At 41.4% G+C, this 24,632-nt stretch overlaps 2 protein-coding genes across 4 annotated transcripts in view; one reads left to right on the top strand and one right to left on the bottom strand.

Moving 5' to 3' along the window:
• Positions 1-8,205, top strand: part of LOC129827433 (proton-coupled amino acid transporter 1-like) — a 124,876-nt gene extending 116,671 nt beyond the window's left edge. For all 3 annotated transcript variants that reach the window (XM_055888278.1, XM_055888276.1, XM_055888279.1), the window contains exon 12: positions 5,281-8,205. In XM_055888278.1, the coding sequence (XP_055744253.1) occupies positions 5,281-5,555 (275 nt within the window). In that variant the 3' untranslated portion in view covers positions 5,556-8,205. The remainder of the gene's footprint in view (positions 1-5,280) is intronic.
• A 5,308-nt stretch (positions 8,206-13,513) lies between these two features.
• mtnr1al (melatonin receptor type 1A like) lies at positions 13,514-18,835 on the bottom strand. The gene is made up of 2 exons (XM_055888281.1): positions 17,992-18,835; positions 13,514-15,339 (listed from the first exon to the last, which is right to left on the bottom strand). Exons 1-2 carry the CDS (start codon positions 18,251-18,253, stop codon positions 14,537-14,539), a joined length of 1,065 nt encoding a protein of 354 aa, XP_055744256.1. The 5' UTR covers positions 18,254-18,835; the 3' UTR covers positions 13,514-14,536.
• Positions 18,836-24,632: the final 5,797 nt, after the last annotated feature.

The following is a 24,632-nucleotide window of genomic DNA, read 5'->3' as shown; positions in this document are numbered from 1 at the left end:
AGCCAGAGAGACACATGCACCCTGTCACCCCCCTACCGGGCTAGGAAGGGCAACAGACCCTCTGCACACAAACCTAATCCCTCCTCATTTGTCTCCTCTTCTTCCCTCACGAAGAGAAAGTACCCCAAAATCAAAGAGACACCTGGGTTAAAGAACACGGAAGATCTCTGAAGGTACAGAGATTACAGGGAGAAAAGGGTAAAGGTCCCTCCAATGACCTATCTAGTGTGTGTTTTCAGTTCTACTGTGGATGGATATTGCTGTGTTGAGGTTTTTAGTAATAGCAGTGCATCTGATCTGATGAAAATGATATGTTGTGTTGGTTAGTTACTTCTTAAAAGCATATTAAAAGCATATGCTGTCCATGTGTCCATTGATGATACTATGATTAGTGGGTGGCGCTTGTTCGTCCATTTTAGAGAATGTATCTGCATTTGAAAACGTGCCGATTGCATGCGACCAGCCTGAACTGATTTTCACCCCTGCTTGGGTGCTCTTCTTCTCTCACTCTCTCAGGCGCTCTTTCTCTCTCAGCCATGGTAGCTCTTCTCTCACTCTCTCAGCCATGGTAGCTCTTCTCCTCTTTCTCTCTCAGCCATGGTAGCTCTTCTCCTCTTTCTCTCTCAGCCATGGTAGCTCTTCTCTCTCTCTCTCAGCCATGATAGCTCTTCTCCTCTTTCTCTCTCAGCCATGGTAGTTCTTCTCTCTCTCTCTCAGCCATGATAGCTCTTCTCCTCTTTCTCTCGCAGCCATGGTAGCTCTTCTCTTACTCTCTCAGCCATGATAGCTTTTCTTCTCTCACTCTCTCAGGCACCTTCTCTCTCAGCCATGGTAGCGCTTCTCCTCTGTCGCTCTCAGCCATGGTAGCTCTTCTCCTCTGTCTCTCTCAGCCATGGTAGCTCTTCTCTCACTCTCTCAGACCATGTTAGATTGAAAGTTAAGCTGTAGCGAGTAGAGTAACTTTAGAAAAGGGATTTCTCTGTGTTGTGAATAAACCTGACAAGAGCCTTGTATTGAGAATAAAGAAACACAAAATAAAAATAGCAAATGAGCCTGTCTTTGAACCTCATTCACAAACTTGCTGCTTCTGCCTGACTCTATTATACCCATAGTACCCAAAATGCATACATGCAATTATTTAAATCATGGTTTCACAATAAATGTACATGAACACTGAGCAGCGAACATTTAATTAATTTATTTATCCCTCCCTTTGAGAGATATACACTGAACAAAAATATAAACACAACATGTAAAGTTTTGGTTCCATGTTTCATGAGATGAAATAAAAGATCCCAAAAGTTTGCCAAACGCACTAAAAATGTATTTCTCTCAAATTTTGGGCACAAATGTGTTTACGTTCCTGTTGGTGAGAATTTCTCCTTTACTAAGATAATCCATCCACCTGACCAGTGAAACATATCAATAAGGTGATTAAAAAGCATGCGCATTACACAGGTGCACCTTGTGCTGGGGATAATAAAAGACCACTAAAATATGCAGTTTTGTCACACAACACAATGCCACAGATGTCTCAAGTTTTGAGGGATTGTGTAATTGGCATGCTGACTGCAGGAATGTCCACCAGAGCTGTTGCCAGAGAATTTCATGTTAATTTCTCTACCATAAGCCGTCTCCGTTGTTTAGAGAATTTGGCAGTACATCCAACCGGCCTCACAACCGCAGACCATGTATATGGCGTGGTGTGGGTGAGCGGTTTGCTGATGTCAACGTTGTGAACAGAGTGCCCCATGGTGGGATTATGGTATGGGCAGGCATAAGCTACGGACATTGAAAATAATTTAAATGTAATGGCGCCAGTCCAACGCGAAGGATATACTGCTTCCCCGAGACCAAGCCCAAATCCCCATCATTAGCATGAAGAAAAGACGGAAATAGGGGTGCCTTTTGAGAATTTGTCGGCGAGTGGGTAACCCGCCTCCACCATCCGTTCTATTGGCCAATGTGCAATCACTGGAAAATAAACTAGATGATCTCCGTTCGAGATTAACCTACCAACAGGAAATACATTTTTGAAATATCTTGTTTCACTGAGTCGTGGCTGAACGACGACACGAATAATATAGAGCTGGCTGTGTTTTCCGTGCATCGGCAGGACAGGACAGCTACGTCTGGTAAGACAAGGGGTTGGGATGTGTGTCTATTTGTCATTAACAGCTGGTGCGCGATGTCTAATATTAAAGACGTCTCGATGTATTGCACGCCTGAGGTAGTGTGGTCTACAGCTTATCATGATGTACTCTATTTACCAAGAGAGTTCTCATCTATATTATTCGTAGCCGTCTATTTACCACCACATACCGATGTTGGCACTAAGACCACACTCAACCAGCTGTATAGGGCCATAAGCAAACAAGAAAATGCTCATCCAGAGGCTGCGCTCCTAGTGGCCGGGGACTTTAATGCAGGCAAACTTAAATCCGCTTGACCTAATTTCTACCAGCATGTCATATGTGCAACCATGGGGAAAAAACTCACGTTGGTAGCCAGGAAGTGCTTTGAAAGGCTGGTCATGACTCACATCAACACCATCATCCCGGAAACCCTAGACCCACTCCAATTCACGTACCGCCCCAACAGATCCATAGATGATGCAATCTCCGTCGCACTCCACACTGCCCTTTCCCACCTGAACAAAAGGAACACCTATGTGAGAATGCTAATCATTGACTACAGCTCAGCGTTCAACACCATAGTGCCCATAAAGCTCATCACTGAGCTAAGGACCTTGGGACTAAACACCTCCCTCTGCAACTGGATCCTGGACTTCTTGATGGGCCTCCTCGAGAGCATCCTGACCGGTTGCATCACCACCTGGTATGGCAACTGCTCGGCATCTGACGGTAAGGCGCTACAGAGGGTAGTGCGAATGGCCAAGTACATCACTGGGCCATTCCAGCCATCCAGGACCTATATACTAGGCGGTATCAAGAGGAAGGCCCCAAAAATTGTCAAAGACTCCAGTCACTCATGTCATAGACTGTTCTTTCTGCTACCGCACGGCAAGTGGTACAGGAGTGCCAAGACTAGGTCCAACAGGCTCTTTAACAGCTTCTACCCTCAAACCATAAGACTGCTGCTCAAATGGCCACCCAGACTATTTACATTGACCCCCCCCCCCCCCCACCACCTACATGTATAAATTACCTCGACTAACCTGCACCCCCGCACATCGTTATTGTTATTTTATTGTTACTTTTTAATTTAGTTTATTTAGTAAATATTTTCTTAACTCTATTTCTTGAACTGCGTTGTTGGTCAAGGGCTTGTAAATAAGCATTTCACGGTAAGGTCTACACCTTTTGTATTTGACGCATGTGACAAATACAATTTGATTTTATACATTTTTTTTATCAACTTTGACCAACACATGCATACTCTGTGTTCCCAGTCATGTGAAATCCATAGATTCGGGCCTAATGAATTTATTCCAATTGACTGATTTCCTCATATGAACTGTAACTCAGTCAAATCAATGAAATGGTTGTGTTTTATATTTTTATTCAGTATGATTTAATTAAAGGAGCAATAATGTTGGACCACCCTGCAGAACTTTTTTTATTTTACTAGGCAAGTCAGTTAAGAACAAATTCTTATTTACAATGACGGCCTAGGAACAGTGGGTTAACTGCCTTGTTCAGGGGCAGAAGGACAGATTTTTACCTTGTTGGCTCAGGGATTCGATCTTGCAACCTTTCGGTTACTAGTCCAACGCTCTGACCACTAGGCCACCTGCTGGTTACTAGTCCAACGCTCTAACCACTAGGCCACCTGCCGCAACAGTGAGAGTGAAGGTGTCCCTGTTTTGGCATATTATCCTTGTCACAGATTCCACACAACAGAACCTGTACATGCATACAGTACCAGTCAAATGTTTGGACACACTGACTCATTCAAGGGTTTTTCTTTTATTTGTACTTTTTTCTACATTGTAGAATAATAGGGAAGACATCAAAACTATGAAATAACACATATGGAATCATGTAGTGACCAAAAAAGTGTTAAACAAATCTAAATATATTTTAGATTCTTCAAAGTAGCCACCCTTTGCCTCGATGACAGCTTTGCAAAATGATCTGTTATTGGCAGAGAGGTTTGGAACTCTTTCTTGTTTTCTAGTAATTAATTTACCGACTGGTGATGTCACCATGGAAGGCCAAAACTCCATCCCACCAAAACAGGCTGAAATTTCAGACATTATTTTCAATCGGCTCTTACACTAAAAGGGCATTTATCATAATCCCTTACAATTGCACAGTATTATTCCAACCTAATAATGTTGAAAATATACTGAGTGTATAAAACATCAGGAACAGCTGCTCTTTCCATGACAGACTGACCAGGTGAAAGCTATGATCCCTTATTGATGTCACGTGTTAAATCCATTTCAATCAGTGTAGATTTAAGGAGAGGAGACTGGTTAAATAAGGATTTTTTAAGCCTTGAGTCAACTGAGACATGGATTGTGAACGTCTGCCATTCAGAGAGTGAATGGGCAAAATATTTAAGTGCCTTTGAACGGAGTATGGTAGTAGATGCCAGGCGCACTAGTTTGTGTCAAGAACTGCAACGCTGCTGGGTTTTTCACGCTCAACAGTTTCCGGTGTGTATCAAGAATGGTCCACTACCCAATGGGCATCCAGCCAACTTAACACAACTGTGGGAAGCATTGGAGTCAACATGGGCCAGCATCCCTGTGGAACGCTTTCAAAACCTTGTAGAGTCCATGCCCCGACGAATTGAGGCTGTTCTGAGGGCAAGGTGGTGTAACTCAATATTAGGAAAGTGTTCACCGGGCCTTTACGGAAACAGATTGGTTTCGCTCTCTCTGAGCGTCTCTTTAGGTGGTTGGTTTGTGAGGGGATCAGAGAGGAGCTGGGTAGTGGAACAGCGTGACATTGGCACGGCAACTCAACTTATTTGGGCTGCCACAGCTGCCCCTCCCCTGTTCCTTTTCACATCACATCACATCAATCTCCTTAGCAACAGATAAAGATGGGTGATCCCCAGTTGTCTCCTAGCACCGGAAGGCCACCGACCAGCCCCAAAGACATAAAAAACACAGTCAATAACAATTATGCTTCTTTGGTAGTTGTTGTTTTTCAATGTACTTGTTTTTATGCTACCGCCGTTCATTTCATTCCCCCTCACCCCTTCCTACCTCCCCAGGTAAGAGAAAGAGTTGACTCTGTGTGTCCATTTGCCCCCCCCCCCCCCCCCCCCACAGGGGATGTCATGGTTCTTTCTCTGTCTCCCCAGGTGTCCTGGCCATATTGATCCCCCAGCTGGACCTGGTCATCTCTTTAGTGGGGTCCGTCAGCAGCAGTTTCCTGGCTCTCATCTTCCCTCCACTCCTCCAGATCCTCACCTACCACAACGAAGGTCTGTCTCCCTGGGTCATCGTCAAGAACACCCTGATCTCTGTCATCGGCTTCATCGGCTTCATCACCGGCACCTATATATCCATCACAGAGATCATCAAACGCAACGGCAGACATGACAATCTGGATGTGACCTTCTTCCAGGTCCAGTGAGAGATCTAGTGAGGAAGAGGAGGATATCTTGACAATGGTTGGTCTGGCAAACAGTGGAGGCTGGTGGGTGGAGAAATCTGAAGACAGGCTCATTTTAGTATGGATGGTACCTTCCTTCGATTTAGTGACACCAGCCTCCACTGCAGTCAAACAATCACAGTTAAAAGATGTCTTCACCCTGGCTTCAGACATGTTTTTTTTCTCACTTGCTCTATTCCATTGATTAAACATTTATTGATATTGTGAGTCTGTTTACTGTTGTAGTTATTGGTCGCTGTGGAACAATTATTTAATGGAATATAAGTGTAAATCAAACTTATTTTTACAGTAACCGTATAGCCAAGAAGATAACACATTTAGTTTATTTTATTTAACCTTTATTTAACTAGGCAAGTCAGTTAAGAAAATAATCTTATTTACAATGACGGCCTACCCCGGCCAAACCCGGACGACGCTGGGCAAATGGTTTCCGTACTATGACACGAGCTTCATTCTCCGATATTTCGATGTTTTTAACTTCTTATTTTTATGACGTACTTTTATATTTTTAACTCTTCCATGCCCGCAAGAGCACCTATCTTACATGTTTTATTATTTTATGTTAATAATTTAACCAAATCATTGAATATTGAGCAATCACATTCTTGTAACATTTAATATTGTTTAAACAAGGCACTAATAGAAATACTAATAGGTGTTAGACGTTCTGTTGAAATACATCCTGGAAGTTGTTCAAGTGATACAATAGCATTTAAATAACAGTTAAGTTCCATTTTGAATCATATCATAATTCTATAGGCCTTGTGAAGGGGAAGATGTATGTTTCAACTAGACTATTTCCAATAGAATGGTAAATGATTGACAGTGTTTAATATGACTATCAGAACACTACAACCTGTAGTCTGACGATCACCATCATCATTGCTGCTGCAAATGTAGCTATGACATTGACATTGAATACAGTTTCCTGACTACAAATTAAATACAGTTTCCTGACTAAAAATTAAATAGTTTCCTGACTACAAATTAAATTCAGTTTCCTGACTACAAATTGAAAACAGTTTCCTAACTACAAATTAAATACAGTTTCCTGACTACAAATTGAATACAGTTTCCTGACTGCAAATTGAATACAGTTTAGTGACTACAAATTTGATATACCGTAGTTTCCTGACTACAAATTGAGAGACAAAAAGATGTAATAGTTGAAAGGTAACTTTTTGTTTTGAAAAGGAACAGCATCATTTACATGTTTCAAGTCAAGCTGTCCAGATCACCTACTGTAATACTGATTAACTTGAGGGACTGTAAAGAAATATGACAAAATAATGTGTAAATTGTGGAGCTAATACCATGTGTTATTCCTCAGTTGAGGTCATTTATGTTGGTGCTTTAATTTATTACATTTGTCTCAAGTTGGGCACTGGATGTATTCATCATTCTCTATTATTTTATTTAGGCAGCATTTGTTTTATCACTTGTCTCGGTTGTTTAGAGTGGATTGGACTGAATGGGCCCAGTTTAGAGTGGGTTGGCCTGAATGAGCCCAGTTTAGAGTGGGTTGGACTGAATGGGCCCAGTTTAGACTGGGTTGGACTGAATGGGCCCAGTTTAGACTGGGTTGGACTGAATGGGCCCAGTTTAGACTGGGTTGGACTGAATGGGCCCAGTTTAGAGTGGGTTGGAAGTCATGGTGATACCACATGGCATTGGGAGAACTTAACTGATTGCCACTTTTTTCAACTAGCTTTGAATAATGGCAAGTTTTGAACTATTGTTGAGTTTGGACTTTATTGTTAATAAAAATCTAGTATTCTGAATTGTTCACGAGAAAATACTGCTGAGCATTTAATAAGGTGTTTTTTTTGTTGTGATCATGAACATGTAAAAAATAATATGTATATATATTGTTTTTATTTAATTACAGCCTTAATGAAAAAAGTTCACACTTCTGGAAATTATACATATGCATTTATTTGTATTTGATTTGTTTTGATGCTTGTGGTGTTGACTGGAATTCAGATGTTTACATCCCTTAAACATTGTACTCATCATATAGCTTGCGTCCCAAAAGGCACCCTAGTTCCTTCATAGTGCACTACTTTCTGACCAGAGTCCAATGTGCCCTGGTTAAAAGTAGTGCACTATATAGGGAATAGGGTGCCATTTAGGATGCAGAGGGCGTCTCGTTCACTAGTCTCACTCTAGCAGTTATCTACAAGGGGATGACCTCGCCGCTACTTTTGTATACTTTTTAGCCAATAGTTCTGAAAGTAGTGGCCCACGAGCCAAAAGTGGTCCCCAAAAATTGCCTACTACGTCATATGTGCACCACGTCATTGCTCTCTCTCCCTCAATCTACTGTGTGTGTTTGTGTCTTCCTAGCTGTCACTCAAATGGCGAGGGGCTGAAACTTAAAATTGCTAGGGGGCTGGCCCACGTGGGGATAAATATAGGGAAAATGGCACCGCACAGCTTCTAGAAAAGTTGCTGTCACGCTAAGGATTTTGTGGCTAATTGAGGTGAAACAGTGATTCTCCTCATAGATTATGTATGTATGAAATATGCATGAACACATCCAGCCCAAAATACTTACTATTCGCCAAAGTACCGGAGCATGTCTTTAATGGAAATAAATATTTGCATATTCTGAATATCTCAACTATCATTACAGCTTGTCTTGGGGTTTTCACAGATGTATGTTAAGCCAGTGGATTGTTGTTCATTTGTGTCACTGAATGTCATTTCAGCAAAATTGAAACTCCTGTAGTGTGAAATATAGAAAAGATGTGCATATTTCCTCAATATTTAAAATGCTCTCAACTTAAGTTGCTGGGACTTCTAAGTATGCAGGGCTATGGGGTGACTAATGTTTAATAATCCTGTTTTGACTGAACTGATGAGTGACATAGAGAGAGGGCTTTGGGGTGACTAATGTTTAATTATCCTGTTATTAAATGTGTATCTATTAGCCGTTCAAGCAGGAAGTAAAAATTATAAATAACTAGTCATTATGGGCACGTTGGACATTGCAGCTGACTTAAAAGCATGTCGAGACTGACTGATCTACAAATCACTTTAAATAACTATATGATTTGTAAATCAGTCAGTCACAATTTACCCACAATGCATCAAGGATTTGATGGTCTCGAACACAGCCTATTATTTGTAGATCAGAGCGTCCGTCACCATTTACCCACAATGCATCATAGATATTCTAAAATTGATTTAATCGTTTTTTCCCCACATCAATCTACACACAATACCCCATAATGACACAGCAAAAACTGTTTGTTTTTTAAATAAAAAAATAAAAAAATGGAAATATCACATTTTTATAAGTATTCAGACCCTTTTCTAAGTACTTTGTTGAAACACCTTTGGCAGCGATTACAGCCTCGAGTCTTCTTGGGTGTGATGCTACAAGTTTGGCACACCTGTATTAGGGGAGTTTCTCCCATTCTTCTCTGCAGATCCTCTCAAGCTCTGTCAGGCTGGATGGGGAGCTTTGCTGTACAGTCCGAGCTCTGGCTTGGCCACTCAAGGACAATCTGAGACTTGTCCCGAAGTCACTCCTGCGTTGTCTTGGCCATGTGCTTACGATCGTTGTCCTGTTGGAAGGTGAACCTTCTACCCAGTCTGAGGTCCTGAGCGCTCTGGATCAGGTTTTCATCAAGGATCTCTCTGTACTTTGCTCTGTTCATCTTTCTCTTGACCCTGACTAGTCTCCCAGTCCATGCCACTAAAAAACATCCCCACAGCATGATGCTGCCACCACCAAGCTTCACCGTAGGGATGGTGCCAGGTTTCCTCCAGATGTGATGCTTCGCATTCAGGCCAAAGAGTTCAATCTTAGTTTCATCAGAATAGAGAATCTTGTTTCCCATGGTCTGACAGTCTAGGTGCCTTTTGCAAACTCCAATTGGGCTGTCATGTGCCTTTTACTGAGGAGTGGCTTCTGTCTGGCCACTCTACTATAAAGGCCTGATTGGTGGAGTGCTGCAGAGATGGTTGACCTTCTGGAAGGTTCTCCCATCTCCACAGAGGAACTCAGGAGCTCTGTCAGAGTGACCATCGTGTTCTTCGTCATCTCCCTGACCGAGGCTCTTCTCCACTGATTGATCAGTTTGGCCGGGCGGCCTGCTCTAGGAAGAGTCTTGGTGGTTCCAAACTTCTTCCATTTAAGAATGATGGAGGCAACTTTGTTCTTTGGGACCTTCAGTGCTGCAGACCTTTTTTGCTACCCTTCCCCAGATCTGTGCCTCGACACAATCCTGTCTCGGTGCTCTACAGACATTCCTTTAACCTCATGGCTTGGTTTTTGATCTGACGTGCACCGTCAACTGTGGGACCTTATATAAACAGGTGTGTGCCTTTCCAAATCATGTCCAATCAATTGCATTTACCACAGGGGGACACCAATCAAGTTGTATAAACATCTCAAGGATGATCAATGGAAACAGGATGCACCTGAGCTCAATTTCGAGTCTCATAGCAAAGGGTCTGAATACTTATGTAAATAAAGTATTTCTGTTTTTATTTTGAATAAATTTGCTTTCGGCGGGTACTGTGTGTAGATTGATGAGAAAAAATATATACATTTTAGAATAAGGCTGTAACGTAACAAAATGTGGAAAAAGTCGAAGGGTCTGAATACTTTCTGAATACATATAAAGCTAGAGAAGAAAAAAACAGCACATCCACAAGACATCTTTATTAAAACTGATTTGAATTATCTTAGACACAAAATGTTCTCATCAAACTTATTAAAGTCAAATACCATTCTCCATCTTTATGAGTTTTATGATAAATTGCAACAAAAAAAGCATAATGACAACAAAACTGGTACATTCTCATAATAATCATATTTTTCACCAAGCTACCCAGGACATTCAAATAACTCACAGGATAGACATATACACGTGATACGTAACAAAAACATTATATGTAAACAAATACGTACGCCTGACACGTAAACAATAGATGTAAACAGTCATTCATTTCTTATACTCACTTCTTAATCCCCACAATGCGTATCAAAGTAGTGTAGTTGAGGTATACGCTCTATTGATGAATAAAGCTGATAGAACAAAGCAGAAGGTTTAGATTAAAATGTTGATCAAGTATTATTTCGTCACATTTTATGCGCAGCAATGTACACACAGCGGTAGGCCTGTGCGAGAATGTTTCAAAAATGCAATTTGTGGGAAAACACCGTTCTAACATGTGCACCTTACATGCCGTTTAATGGACAGAGTCAAATATCCATTATCACATGGACTCCATTACGTTGTTCATTACCCCCTCTATTTCTGTCTGCTCCTTAGTTGGTTCCCCGTGTCAGCGTTGATGTCGTTATTTTCCCCCTGTCCAGACGCTGTACCTGTTCTGTTTCATGTCCGTTGTTTCATTGAATGTTCACTCCCTGTACTTTTTTCTCGTCTCCAACGTCGATCCTTACACATTTCTTCATTGGCTATTTGAATAACTATGAGAAAAAAAACGAAACATTCCCTTAATTGTTTCCTTATATTTTATTATTTGAATTAAATAAGTAAATCAAATTGTATTGGACCTAGGATTGGGTAGTTGCAGCTAATTGGCCAATTGATATTCCCATCCTACGTTACCAGTGAGATCCCATTGGACCTTATAATGAAGTATTGTGACGCATCAAATACAGTTAAAGTCAAGGTTACATACACCTTAGCCAAATACATTTAAACTCAGTTTTTCACAATTCCTGACATTTAATCCTAGAAAAAAATCCATATTTTAGGTCAGTTAAGATCACCACTTTATTTAGAGAATGTGAAATGTCAGAATAATAGTAGAGAGAATTATTTATTTCAGCTTTTATTTCTGTCATCACATTCCCAGTGGGTCAGAAGTTTACATGCACTCAATTAGTATTTGGTAGCATTGCCTTTAAATTGTTTAACTCGGATCAAACGTTTTGGGTAGCCTTCCACAAGCTTCCCACAATAAGTTGGGTGAATTTTGGCCCATTCTTCCTGACAGAGCGGGTGTAACTTAGTCAGGTTTGTAAGCCTCCTTGCTCGCATATGCTTTTTCAGTTCTGCCCACACATTTTCTATGGGATTGAGGTCAGGGCTTTGTGATGGCCACTCCAATACATTGACTTTGTTGTCCTTAAGCCCTTTTGCTACAACTTTGGAAGTATGCTTGGGGTCATTGTCCATTTGAAAGACCCATTTGTGACCAAGCTTTAACTTCCTGACTGATGTCTTGAGATGTTGCTTCAATATATCCACATAATTTTCCTTCCTCATGATGCCATATATTTTGTGAAGTGCACCAGACCCTCCTGCAGCAAAGCACCCCCACAACATGATTCTGACACCCCCGTGCTTCACGGTTGGGATGGTGTTCTTCAGCTTGCAAGCATCCCCCTTTTTCCTCCAAACATAATGATGGTCATTATGGTCAAACAGTTCTATTTTTGTTTCATCAGACCAGAGGACATTTCTCCAAAAAGTATGATCTTTGTCCCCATGTGCAGTTGCAAAAAATGTTATGGCGGTTTTGGAGCAGTGGCTTCTTCCTTGCTGAGCGGCCTTTCAGGTTATGTCGATATAAGACTTGTTTTACTGTGGATATAGATACTTTTGTACCTGTTTCCTCCAGCATCTTCACAAGGTCCTTTGCTGTTGTTCTGGGATTGATTTGCACTTTTCGCGCCAAGGTACATTAATCTCTAGGAGACAGAACGCGTCTCCTTCCTGAGTGGTATGACGGCTGAGTGGTCCCATGGTGTTTATACTTACTTACTATTGTTTGTACAGATGAACATGGTACCTTCAGGCGTTTAGAAATTGCTCCCAAGGATGAACCAGACTTGTGGAGGTCTACAATTATTTTTCTGAGGTCTTGGCTGATTTCTTTTGATTTTCCCATGATGTCAAGCAAAGAAGCACTGAGTTTGAAGGTAGGCCTTGAAATACATCTACAGGTACACCTCCAATTGACTCAGACTAATTGACATGATTTATCAGAAGCTTCTAAAGCCATGACATTTTCTGGAATTTTCCAAGCTGTTTAAAGGCACAGTCAAATTAGTGTATGTAAACTTCTGACCCACTGGAATTGTGATACAGTGAAATAATCTGTCTGTAAACAATTGTTGGACAAATTACTTGTGTCATGCACAAAGTAGATGTCCTAACCGACTTGCCAAAACTATAGTTTGTTAACAAGAAATGTGTGGAGTGGTTGAAAAACGAGTTTTAATGACTCCAACATAAGCGTATGTAAACTTCCGATTTGTAATTAATTAATTAATTCTTGTTTTCTGTTCCTCATTCTTTGTTTCTATGAAGCAAATGTGTGGAGTTTGAATTGGACATTGTTTACAGGGATAGGTAGGATTGGGGTATTTAATGGAAGTGAAGTCTATTGCTTATGAAATAAATCTGAATATGTATTTGAATTGAGTTGTGCAGTAAAACCATTTGTAACATGTGTAACGATGTTGATTTCCATCAACGATGTTGATCATCCATCACCAAACAATGTACTTCAACAGATTGGCATTCAACTTTTCATTACACTCAGATCCATACTAAAACGCCCCCAGGGAAAATGCAAGACAGACAACTCATGGAAAAGGTGTGAGATCAAAACCAAAGTTTCAGAATTTGTAAGTCAAAGCTTGCAGCTGACAGATAATTGTGACATCACCAACAGCTCTGACTTTGACCAGGACATCATCATTTGACTACTCCCCCATCATGACACAGTGTTTTAGTCCCAGTCTTACCTGTCCCAGAACCCTCAACAGTGCTGTTCCAGAATCCTACGGAACCTTCCAGAACCCTCAGCAGTGCTGTTCCAGAACCCTACGGAACCCTAAGCAGTGCTGTTCCAGAACCCTACAGAACCCTCAGCAGTGCTGTTCCAGAACCCTACGGAACCCTAAGCAGTTCTGTTCCAGAACCCTCAAGGATCCTCAGCGGTGCTGTTCCAGAACCCTACGGAACCCTAAGCAGTTCTGTTCCAGAACCCTCTGGAACCCTAAGCAGTTCTGTTCCAGAACCCTCTGGAATCCTCAGCAGTGCTGTTCCAGAACCCTCCAGAACCCTCAGCAGTTCTGTTCCAGAACCCTCTGGAATCCTCAGCAGTGCTGTTCCAGAACCCTCCAGAACCCTCAGCAGTGCTGTTCCAGAACCCTACGGAACCCTAAGCAGTTCTGTTCCAGAACCCTCCAGGATCCTCAGCAGTGCTGTTCCAGGACCCTACGGAACCCTAAGCAGTTCTGTCCCAGAACCTTCTGGAACCCTAAGCAGTTCTGTTCCAGAACCCTATGGAACCCTAAGCAGTTCTGTTCCAGAACCCTCTGGAACCCTAAACAGTTCTGTTCCAGAACCCTCTGGAACCCTAAGCAGTTCTGTTCCAGAACCCTCTGGAACCCTAAACAGTTCTGTTCCAGAACCCTCTGGAACCCTCAGCAGTGCTGTTCCAGAACCCTCCAGAACCCTCAGCAGTACTTTTCCAGGACCCTCTGGAACCCTAAGCAGTTCTGTTCCAGAACCCTCTGGAACCCAAGCAGTGCTGTTCCAGAACCCAATGGAACCCTCAGCAGTGCTGTTCCAGAACCCAATGGAACCCTCAACAGTGCTGTTCCAGAACCCTCTGGAACCCTAAGCAGTGCTGTTCCAGAACCCTACAGAACCCTCAGCAGTGTTGTTCCAGAACCCTACGGAACCCTAAGCAGTTCTGTTCCAGAACCCTCCAGGATCCTCAGCAGTGCTGTTCCAGAACCCTACGGAACCCTAAGCAGTTCTGTTCCAGAACCCTCTGGAACCCTAAGCAGTTCTGTTCCAGAACCCTCTGGAATCCTCAGCAGTGCTGTTCCAGAACCCTCAGCAGTGCTGTTCCAGAACCCTACGGAAACCTAAGCAGTTCTGTCCCAGAACCCTCTGGAACCCTAAGCAGTTCTGTTCCAGAACCCTCTGGAACCCTCAGCAGTGCTGTTCCGAAGCCCTAGCGAACCCTCTGCAGTGGAACTTGAAAATGATTAGAACTATCCTTTTGTACTCCTTCCTGAAGTTGTGGTTGAGCACTCCGTAGATGACTGCGTTGAGGCAGCTGTTGAAATAGGCCATGAAGTAGCTGGCTGTGAAGAGCCACTCAGGGATATTCACACCCAGTCTGGGGTTGATAGCCACCGCCAGCCCGATGAAGTTCAGCGGAGCCCAGCAGACAGCGAACAACACAAACACCACAAACATAGTCAGGAAGATACGGAAGTCGTGTGGTTTGATCTTGGGCCTCGTGTCCGGTTTCACCCGTCTCCTCACCTGTAAGACCAAGATCCAGATCCTCAGGTAGCAGTACGTGACAATACTGATGGGGAGGATGAAGTGAACCACGACCACGGTGATGGTGTACAAGGAACTAACCGACTGGGCGAAGGTACACGAGTAGACCCTCGGGTCGTACTGCAGAGACTCCACAAACCAGTTGGGCACGATGGCCAGCACAGTCAGCGCCCACACCAGGATGACGTAACACATGGTGTTCTGGTTGGAGAAGAGCTTGTCGTACTTCAGATTGTGACAGATGTAACAGTAGCGGTTGATGGCGATGCCGGTGATGTTGAAGATGGAGCCGATGACGCTCAGGCCCATCAGGAAGCCGCTGATCTGGCAGTGGGTGTACCCGGCGATCCAGTTGTTGTGAAAGATGGCTGTCAGAACCAGAGGGTAAGGGTAGATCGCCACCACCAGGTCGGCCAGAGCCAAACTCACCACAAAGGCATTTCCTGTAGGGCAGAGAGTGCATAAGATTTGATGGATCTTCAGTGTTAGGACAGTAAACAAGGGCTGCCATTTTTTTAATTTTGTAAATATATTCATTTGTAATCTAAAAACTGAATAAATACAATAAAATATTGATACATTTCCACCCACAAGGTCTGTCAGAGCCAAACTCACCACACAGGCATTTCCTACCTCAGATTAAATAGTCCGTTCTGCTCTGTTCTGTGACCGTTCATTAGTAGAAGTTCGAGGTCTCCCATCCTCTTTGTAAAACCATTCAATATCACCAAAACGTTATAAATCAAATAATTATTGGAAAATAATCCTACCCTATCTAATATGTACTGGTTGCTCCAAATGAACTATAGTTCCTTTTTCTAAGGGTATATCCTTAAGACCCTGTTATCATTCCTGTCTTGCCAAACTCTCATAAAACTCCCATTAGTATGTACAGTACATAGCGAAAGACCAGGGGATTTGAGGATCCTTGTTAATTCTCATACTGACTTGTGTGTTAAAACTACATGATAATAATTGTAAATAGTTAATGAAGACCCCCAGGATTTCAGTATCAGCTAGTGCTTGCATGCTAGATTATTTCATTCATTGATTTAATTCACAGCATCCCATCCACATGTGCAATAACATAATACATAAACATGACATTTACACGTTGAGAGTTGAATAGCCCCTGGAGTCAGACACACGATCTGACTTGAACCGGAGTCTAATGAGTTGAATCATTGCTTCCAGTCAGATAGTAATATCAGTGTCCTGATAGATGGGTGGGTATTCATACAAATCCATACATTCACTATTTCTCCTCTCTCTCTTTCTCCTCTCTCTTTCTCCTCTCTCTTTGTTCTTTATCTCTTTGTGTGTGTCTCTCTCTCTCTCTCTCTCTCTCTCTCTCTCTCTCTCTCTGCGAAGGCTGCCAGTGAATCTACCTCGAGAGACGATGCACGATTGTCTTTACAATCAATGTCTTTGACAGAACTTTACTAATAATCAAGTAGTTATCTGTGACAAGGCCAAGCAGGAAAGGAGATGGGAGGAAGATGAGGATAAGGAGAGGGGAGGAAGATGAGGATAATGAGAGCAGGAAAGAGTAAGGTGAATTTATTTGTAATAAGTATTTATTTGTAATAACGTAATAAGGCTATCAAACAATTGGGTAGAACTCCCTGAAATAGCCTCCCTCTCCCTACAACTTTTCAATTGATAGTGTGTCTAGGTAGTTTATATCTTAGGCTACGTTTACACAGGCAGCCCAATTATGATCTTTTGACCAATTATTTTCGAAAGATCTGATTGGTCAAAAGACCAATTAGTGGCTAAAGAACAGCACACAACACAGCCTTATTGTCTCGATAATTAAAAATGTCTCTCTAGAGCCGTAAGATATGCTTGCAGAAAACAGAACTTTCATTGAGGTGACACCTACATAGGAGCCTGAATTTTGAAATCCTATACACTGAGTTAATTAACCCCAACGTGGACATCTACAGTGTACTCAGATGCCTGGTATGCCCTTTGAGCTGAGGGCTGAGGTTTAGCTTGGTAGGTGGATTCATGTCCCCCGGTGCAAGAAAGAGCAGGATTTTTACAGAAGTACTGCATCATCATGTCTCTGCCTCGCCATAGTTCACACTGAATAGCCAACTCAACACATTGACGCATTCACTCACAGATGTGCTGTACAGTTAAACAGCGGTCTAAGGCACTGCATCTCAGTGCTAGATGCGACACTACAGACACTCTGGTTCGAATCCAGGCTGTATCACAACCGGCCGTGATTGGGAGTCCCATAGGGCGGAGCACAATTGTCGTCCGGTCGTCCGGGTTTGGCTATTTGTTCTTCACTGACTTGCCTAGTTAAATAAAGGTTAAGTACATCAGTAGTCAATAGGGATCGCTCACTTCAGAAAGTAAATTGAATTGTGCCTGTTGTGAGACGTCGTGCTGGGTGACCTGCAGCTGATGATCTGGCACAGTTATGAAGCAGCACAACCAGGGTCCATGTCCTCTATGCCTGCAGTAACTGCACTGGTTAAAGGGTCAAAACGTATTAACAACAGTGTTTCTGTCTGACAACGTGTGGCCCAAACCAGAACAAAATACCCAAACCAGAACAAAATACCCAAACCAGAACAAAATACTATCTGCTTTTCAAATCAGTTGAAGAAAGGATATGAACACCACTGAGTGAATCACTGGATACTGTATCCATATAAATATAAATCAACTATTCTTCTATTTATATGAATATACTGTATTTGTCTGCACTTTACAATCCTCTCTGTTGGACATGATGCTCAGGAAAATATAACTGGATGAAGTTAATTGATCAGAAACGGAGATGGGCACTTCTGAAGGGATGACATAATATCACAATCGCAAATGAAATTGTCCAACGACACATGTAAGTACTGCAGTACTACTAACAACACGTACCACAGTACTGTAGTACTACTAACAACACGTACCACAGTACTGTAGTACTACTAACACGTACCACAGTACTGTAGTACTACTAACAACACAGATACCTCAGTAATATAGTACTACTAACAACACAGATACCTCAGTAATATAGTACTACTAACAACACAGAAAAAAAACAGACTGGGTGGCTACTTGCAATAGGTTATTACCTGCTTTCCTGAGTTTCCTGTTCCTGAAGACAGACAAGATGACCAACAGGTTCCCCAGAATGTCTACCACAATAGTTACGATCAGGACTGTTGCCAGCAGAGTGACCACCAACGGGTAAGGATGCCTCTCTGTGTCCCTGCCATCCCCTTGTGAAGAAGAGTTTCTAGGGGCCACAGTATCTTCCACCGTCCTCACTTCATCCTTTAACGTCAGGGACAATGTGTCCTGCATGGTCCTTGTCCTTTCAATGACGACTTGCATTGAGTTTAAGTTGTATGTCCTTCCAGTCAGTGAATGCACAAAAGTAATTTGTTATTTTTCAGGATAACTAATCTTCTTAAAGAAGAATGTTGTCTTCTTCTACTTTGATTTGAAATGGAATCATAGCATATTTAATTGTAATTTATCATTATATTTTATAATGATAATAAATTATTAGAACCCCCAAAATATGATATTTTAGCAAATTCTTATTATTAAACTTGGAACAACAGCTTATTCATGGGTAGGCAAATAGTCAATGCATACAGAGGTAATTGAATTCTCTCACATTGGCAAAATTGTGTGACAGAACCCCATGGTGATAGAAACAGTAAATCTCTACAATGTATTCATAAACCTCTTCCTTCATCTGGAATCTTTAATCCTTCATTCATCAAATTATCTTGATGGCGCGCGCACAGCGAACTTTTCCACACCCTTCCCACCTCGAGCGGTTAGTATCCCCACTTTCTCCCTATCAATCCGGTGGTGCGCAATAGTTATGCCTTCCGTTCCGTATCTCCGCTTTAGCGTCGGTGTTGTCTTGTCTCCTGTCACTCCTGTGCGCGAGAAAGTCTCTGCTTTCCTCACCTTGGTTTTCAGATGATGCTGCTGCTGCCTCTGCTGATGTTGGGCTCTCCTCATCACACGGTACGTTCACGGTGCAAGTTAAGGCTATTCCCCTGCCGTAGCACCCCTCCCGCGCTAAGAAAACAACAACTATGTGTGCTCAAAACATGATGAATGACAAACTTAAAAGTTGCAGTCTAATATTTTAATGTCATAAAAGTGAGTATTTTCAGAGATTATATTATGGTAACTTTTCAGATACCTCTTGCTGGATAATAGGCTTCATAAATGCATAACGTGTTCAATAGGCTACTTATGAGTCATCACTGTAGACACTAAAATCCTTTGTTATTACATTTTAATGACATGACTTTAAGGGTTGCACATATTATTTAGGATACAACACTAGTTTAGATAAAGTAAATGAATTATGATTTTGATTTTGATTTTGCATGAATGTAACTGTTCTCCTCTCTTCCAGTCTCGGCATGACTTTGGTGTAGTTGGTTTGAATGACTCTGTTAGCTTGCCTATAATCACACCCCTTAAACATGCAGTGTTTGCAGTAGCTACAAGTCATCAGTTCTATTCGGTTGACTAACTGACTCTGATTATCAACACACTACTGTATGGTCAGACATGCAGATCATGGATGGTTCACCCGGATTCCATCTAACCTATGACCCTCTATGACTCTCTATGACCCTCTATGAAGAGCTACTGCAGTCATGTTTCTTTAATACTGTACACCTTCCAAATGATTTTAAATGCATGGGTTAGTCAATGTAAAAGAGGTAGCAAGTTAGGGAATCCCAGAATGTCCATGTCTTTTCACATTCTATTCCCTACATAGAGCACTACTTTAGACCAGGATGACTCCTATATAGGGCAGTTTGGTACCAGCACAGAACAAGGGGAGAAAAACTGAGTGCCCAGATCATTTTATATTTCATGTATACATCCAGTGGTGGAAAAAGTACCCAACTATCATACGTTGAGTAAAAGTAAAAGACTCAAGTAAAAGAAAAAATTATCCAGTCAAATTCTACTAGAGTAAAAGTCTAAAAGTATTTGGTTTAAAATATACTTAAGTATCTAAAGTAAAGAACCAAGTTCGGGAAACGCTGCTCCACCAGAGATACTGGATATAGTGATGAGATGCTTGTGTCTCCACCCTAACAATGAGATTCGTTGTCCACAGAGAGGAACGGCGAGTTGTCAAGTTCCCACCTCTTCCTCTCTTTGGATTGGTGCATACATCTTGTTATTTGAATACTTTTTTGAATATTCGATGAGGGGTGTTGACATCAAACACCTGTATTCAAGGGAGAGTGAGATGTTATGCTAGCCTCATGAATATACATAGATCATCTCGTATTCCAACAGGGACAACTCCGAGAATAAGTGTTTTTTTTTCATTAAAATTGCCAGGATGTCATGCGCACGTCACACTTATATCAGCACACTCGTAACAACAACCTAAGTATTACAAAACGTATATTCGTTCAAACAAAGCTCATGTAACAAAAAAGCAATTCACTTTTATCTTTACTAAATTTTACACTCATTGGCCGTCATACAAAAACTCCTTACTTGCTTAAAGAGTAACTGCCCCTTAAAAAACAACTTCTCATTTAGAAAACAGCCTATGTGGCATAGAAGTGAGTCAAAAACCTTTATTCTAATGTCAAAATGTACTACGTGTAAATAGGATAATTTTGGTCATAACGTCCGTCTTCTTCTTCTATGACATATTGGCGGTCCGTAAACCAACGTTAAAGGTGCATGCCGCCACCTACTGTGCTGGAGTGTGTGGTCAATCACGGTTTACAACATGTCTAAATCCTACTACCTAACTCAGTACTTCTGAGAAAATAAAAAAGAAGAGCCCTACTCCAGACACAAACCATTCACATGCTTGCCAACCAGATGTAATGACGAGTTCAATGTCCAAAGCGCAATCAAGCAAACACCACTTCTTCCTTCTTAATCTGACCTTTGAATCTTGGTCCATCGACCTTTCTTTAGCTTCTTAGGAATAGGGGGGTGACTGAGGTGCCCAAAGTAAACTGCCTGTTACTCAGGCCCAGAAGCTAGGATATGCATATAATTGGTAGTATTGGATAGAAAACACTCTGAGGTTTCTAAAACTGTTAAAATAATGTCTGTGAGTATAACAGAACTGATATAGCAGGCTAAAACCCGAGGAGAATAGATCCTGATTTTTCTTTTTTGAGGTCGTCACCCATTGAAAATGCTTGTCTATGGGAAAATAAAAGGAAATCCTCCCAGATTGCAGTTCCTAGGGCTTCCACTAGATGTCAACAGTCTTTAGAAAGGGTTTCAGGCTTGTTTTTTGAAAAATTAGCTAGAATTTGTAGTTTTTCTAGGAGGCTCTCATTTTGACTGTAGTCTTGTGGCGTGCGTGGATGAGGGCTCGCACTTCGTTATTTATCTCCGGTAATGAACATACTATTCTCTGTCTTAAATTCTAGCGTTTATTTACATATTATGAGGATTGATTAGAAACTTTTGGGATTCCTTTGTATGCATTTTGAATGAGTGGAACAGGTGGATTACTGAATCAAGCGCGCCAACTAAACTGACTTTTGGGATATAAAGAAGGACTTTATTGAACAAAACAACCATTTGCTATGGAGCTGGGACCCTTGAGATTGCAAACAGAGGAAGATCTTAAAATTTAAGTGATTTATTTTATTGCTATTTCTGACTTTCGTGACGCCTCTGCTGGTTTGGAAAATGTTACCATTAGTATTTTTTTACCTTTATTTAACTAGGTACGTCAAGTTAAGAACAAATTCTTATTTTCAATGACAGCCTAGGAACAGTGGGTTAACTGCCTTGTTCAGAGGTAGAACAACATATTTTAACCTTGTCAGCTCGGGGATCCGATCTTGCAACCTTTCGGTTACTAGACCAACGCTCTAACCACTAGGCTACCTGCACGTATCTGTACGTGTGCTTCCTCATGAACTACTTTGTGTATTAAAGTCGTCGCACCATATCTCTCTAGAGCCCAATTCTTATTTCATCAAACGTCGCTACAGATAGTTGACGACAAGGGTTGTAAAAATTGTGTAACTTAATATTGTTAAATAAAGGGTTAAATAAATAAAACAATTTAACTGTAGATTTCCACCGTCACTCATTCAAATTCAGATGGGACAGGTATATTACGATATACAAGACCTTCCCCTATGAACGTATAACACCCACCACCCTGTCCAGTTAATCTATCAGATGTGATTGAACAACAACCAGGAATAATAAAATCAAGAAGTGGTCTAAGCCATGTTTCTTCAATACATATCACATCAGGTTTGATCTCTAAATCTATTACATATTTCTTAAACTCCTGACGGTTAGCAAAAAGGCTTCTGGAATTCCTCTGAAGGAGAACAAAAAAACATTACTCTAACCGTCATCATACTGAGACCTTCCATCATTAGTATTATCAGCAGTCAACATATCAACAATCATGACGACAGTAACATTCCATCATTAGTATTATCAGCAGTCAACATATCAACAGTCATGACGACAGTAACATTCCATCATTAGTTTTATCAGCAGTCAACATATCAACAATCATGACGACAGTAACATTTGTTACTCCTTAAAACTCTGTTGCTGCTTCCACAATGATCTTCAACTTGCCAGTTGTTCTTTCCACAAACACAGTCCGGTTGATAACCTTTCCAATGAAGGCTATAAAGACAATCTGATTAACTATTAAGGTGTCCATTGAAAGGACACATTTGTGAGAGCAACATTTCTGAACAGTTCTCGTATTCTGTGTCTGGACCGACATAAGCATCATTTCCTACAGTAGGTCGACTCATTCCAGGACTGAACCTGTTGTCTCCATCGTTCTGCCTAATAGTTCCACCAATCTGCCTCATAGCCTCTGCATAAGAGATATTATGTTTAGTTTAGTTTATTAATTCGACCATTTAAAAAAAAAACAAGCACACATAAAACTTAAAAGCCATACATGCACATGAATAAAATCATGGAGGATAACACACAATAAAGTCTGGGACTTATTTCCATTGTGGTCCTCTTGAGACAAGGTGGCTATGCAAGATCAAACACAGTACAGCAGTGAAATAATAAAACAAAAACATAAAAGAAGAACATCTATCTCATAGGGGTTATTCATATGGGCACAGAGGACATCAAACATATTTTTACTTTATTTTTAAAGCTGTCCAGAGAGGATGTTGTTTTTATGGGCAGAGGCAACTCATTCCATTCTGAGGCTCCAGTATACAAGAAAGTACCTTTCCCAACATTACTCCTGAACCTGTATAAGCACACATCAGCAACACCTGATCTGGTGCTGTGATTGTGTGCATCCCTAACACGAGGAAAGTAACACTCACTTAAATATCTGGGTGCAGGACCATAAATACTCCCGTAAACCAAACCTAGTCTAATCTGGGACACCCTAGCCTCAACAGGCAGCTAGTTTAGTTCCTGAAAGCAGCTCCTGCCTATGTGAGTACGTGGACTCACCTTGTAACGGTCGTCCTCCTCCTCCTCTTCAGAAGAAGAGGAGGAGTAGGGATTGGACCAAAGCGTAGCGTGATAGTTTGACATATACATGTTTATTAAAGTAAAGACGAAAACACGAAAATACTTCAACAAACTAAAAAAACAAATAAACGATGTAGACAGACCTGACTTGAGAACTTACAAACTATGAAGAACGCACGAACAGGAACAGACTACATTTACGAAACGACAAACGAAACAGTCCCGTGTGGTAGACATACAGACTCGGAAGACAACCACCCACAACAAACAATGTGAAACAACCTACCTATATATGGTTCTCAATCAGAGGAAAACGTAAACCACCTGCCTCTGATTGAGAGCCATACAAGGTCAATTAACACTGACACTTAACATAGATACACAAAACATAGAATGCCCACCCCAACTCACGTCCTGACCAACTAAACACATACAAAAATAACAGAAAACAGGTCAGTGTAACGGCGTTCCTCTCTCTCTTCATAAGAAGAGGTGGAGTAGTGATCGAGCCAAGGCGCAGCGGGTTGTGAATACATGATGATTTATTAAATAAACAAAACAGACAAAGACGAAAAACGAACTATACTTGATATAACTAACAAAATAACAAAACGATGTAGACAGACCTGAACAAACGAACTTACAAATACACGAAGCACGCTGACACAGGAACAGACTACATAAACGCACGAACAAACCGAAACAATCCCGTATGGTGTAACTTCGACACAGACACAGGAGACAATCACCCACAAACAAACAGTGAGAACACCCTACCTAAATATGACTCTTAATTAGAGGAGAACGCAAAACACCTGCCTCTAATTAAGAGCCATACCAGGCAACCAAAACCAACATAGAAACAGATAACATAGACTGCCCACCCAAAACACATGCCCTGACCTAAACACATAAAAAAAAAACATAAAACAGGTCAGGACCGTTACAGTCAGGAACGTGACACACCTTCAATACTACCCTGATCAACTTATTCTGGGCTATCTGGAGCTTCCCCTTCATAAATTTAGATAAGCCCCCAAACCAGGAAATACTAGCATAGTCAAAATGGCATTGAATGATAGCAGTAGCTAGCACTTTCATGGAGTCCTTATCAAGCAGCTTGGACTTTCTTGCCAAAAACTTAATCCTGGCATTAACCTTCTCTAGCACCTTATTGGCCATGCTCACACCTCCCAAGCTTCCATCAAGGATAGATCCCAAGTAGCTAACAGAGGTTTTAGTAGTCAAC

Source organism: Salvelinus fontinalis, chromosome 29 (assembly GCF_029448725.1).
Source record: "Salvelinus fontinalis isolate EN_2023a chromosome 29, ASM2944872v1, whole genome shotgun sequence".
NCBI classification, from domain to species: Eukaryota; Metazoa; Chordata; class Actinopteri; order Salmoniformes; family Salmonidae; genus Salvelinus; species Salvelinus fontinalis.
The sequence above is the reverse complement of the archived record's forward strand: the minus strand, read 5'-3'. Positions and strand labels throughout refer to the sequence as shown.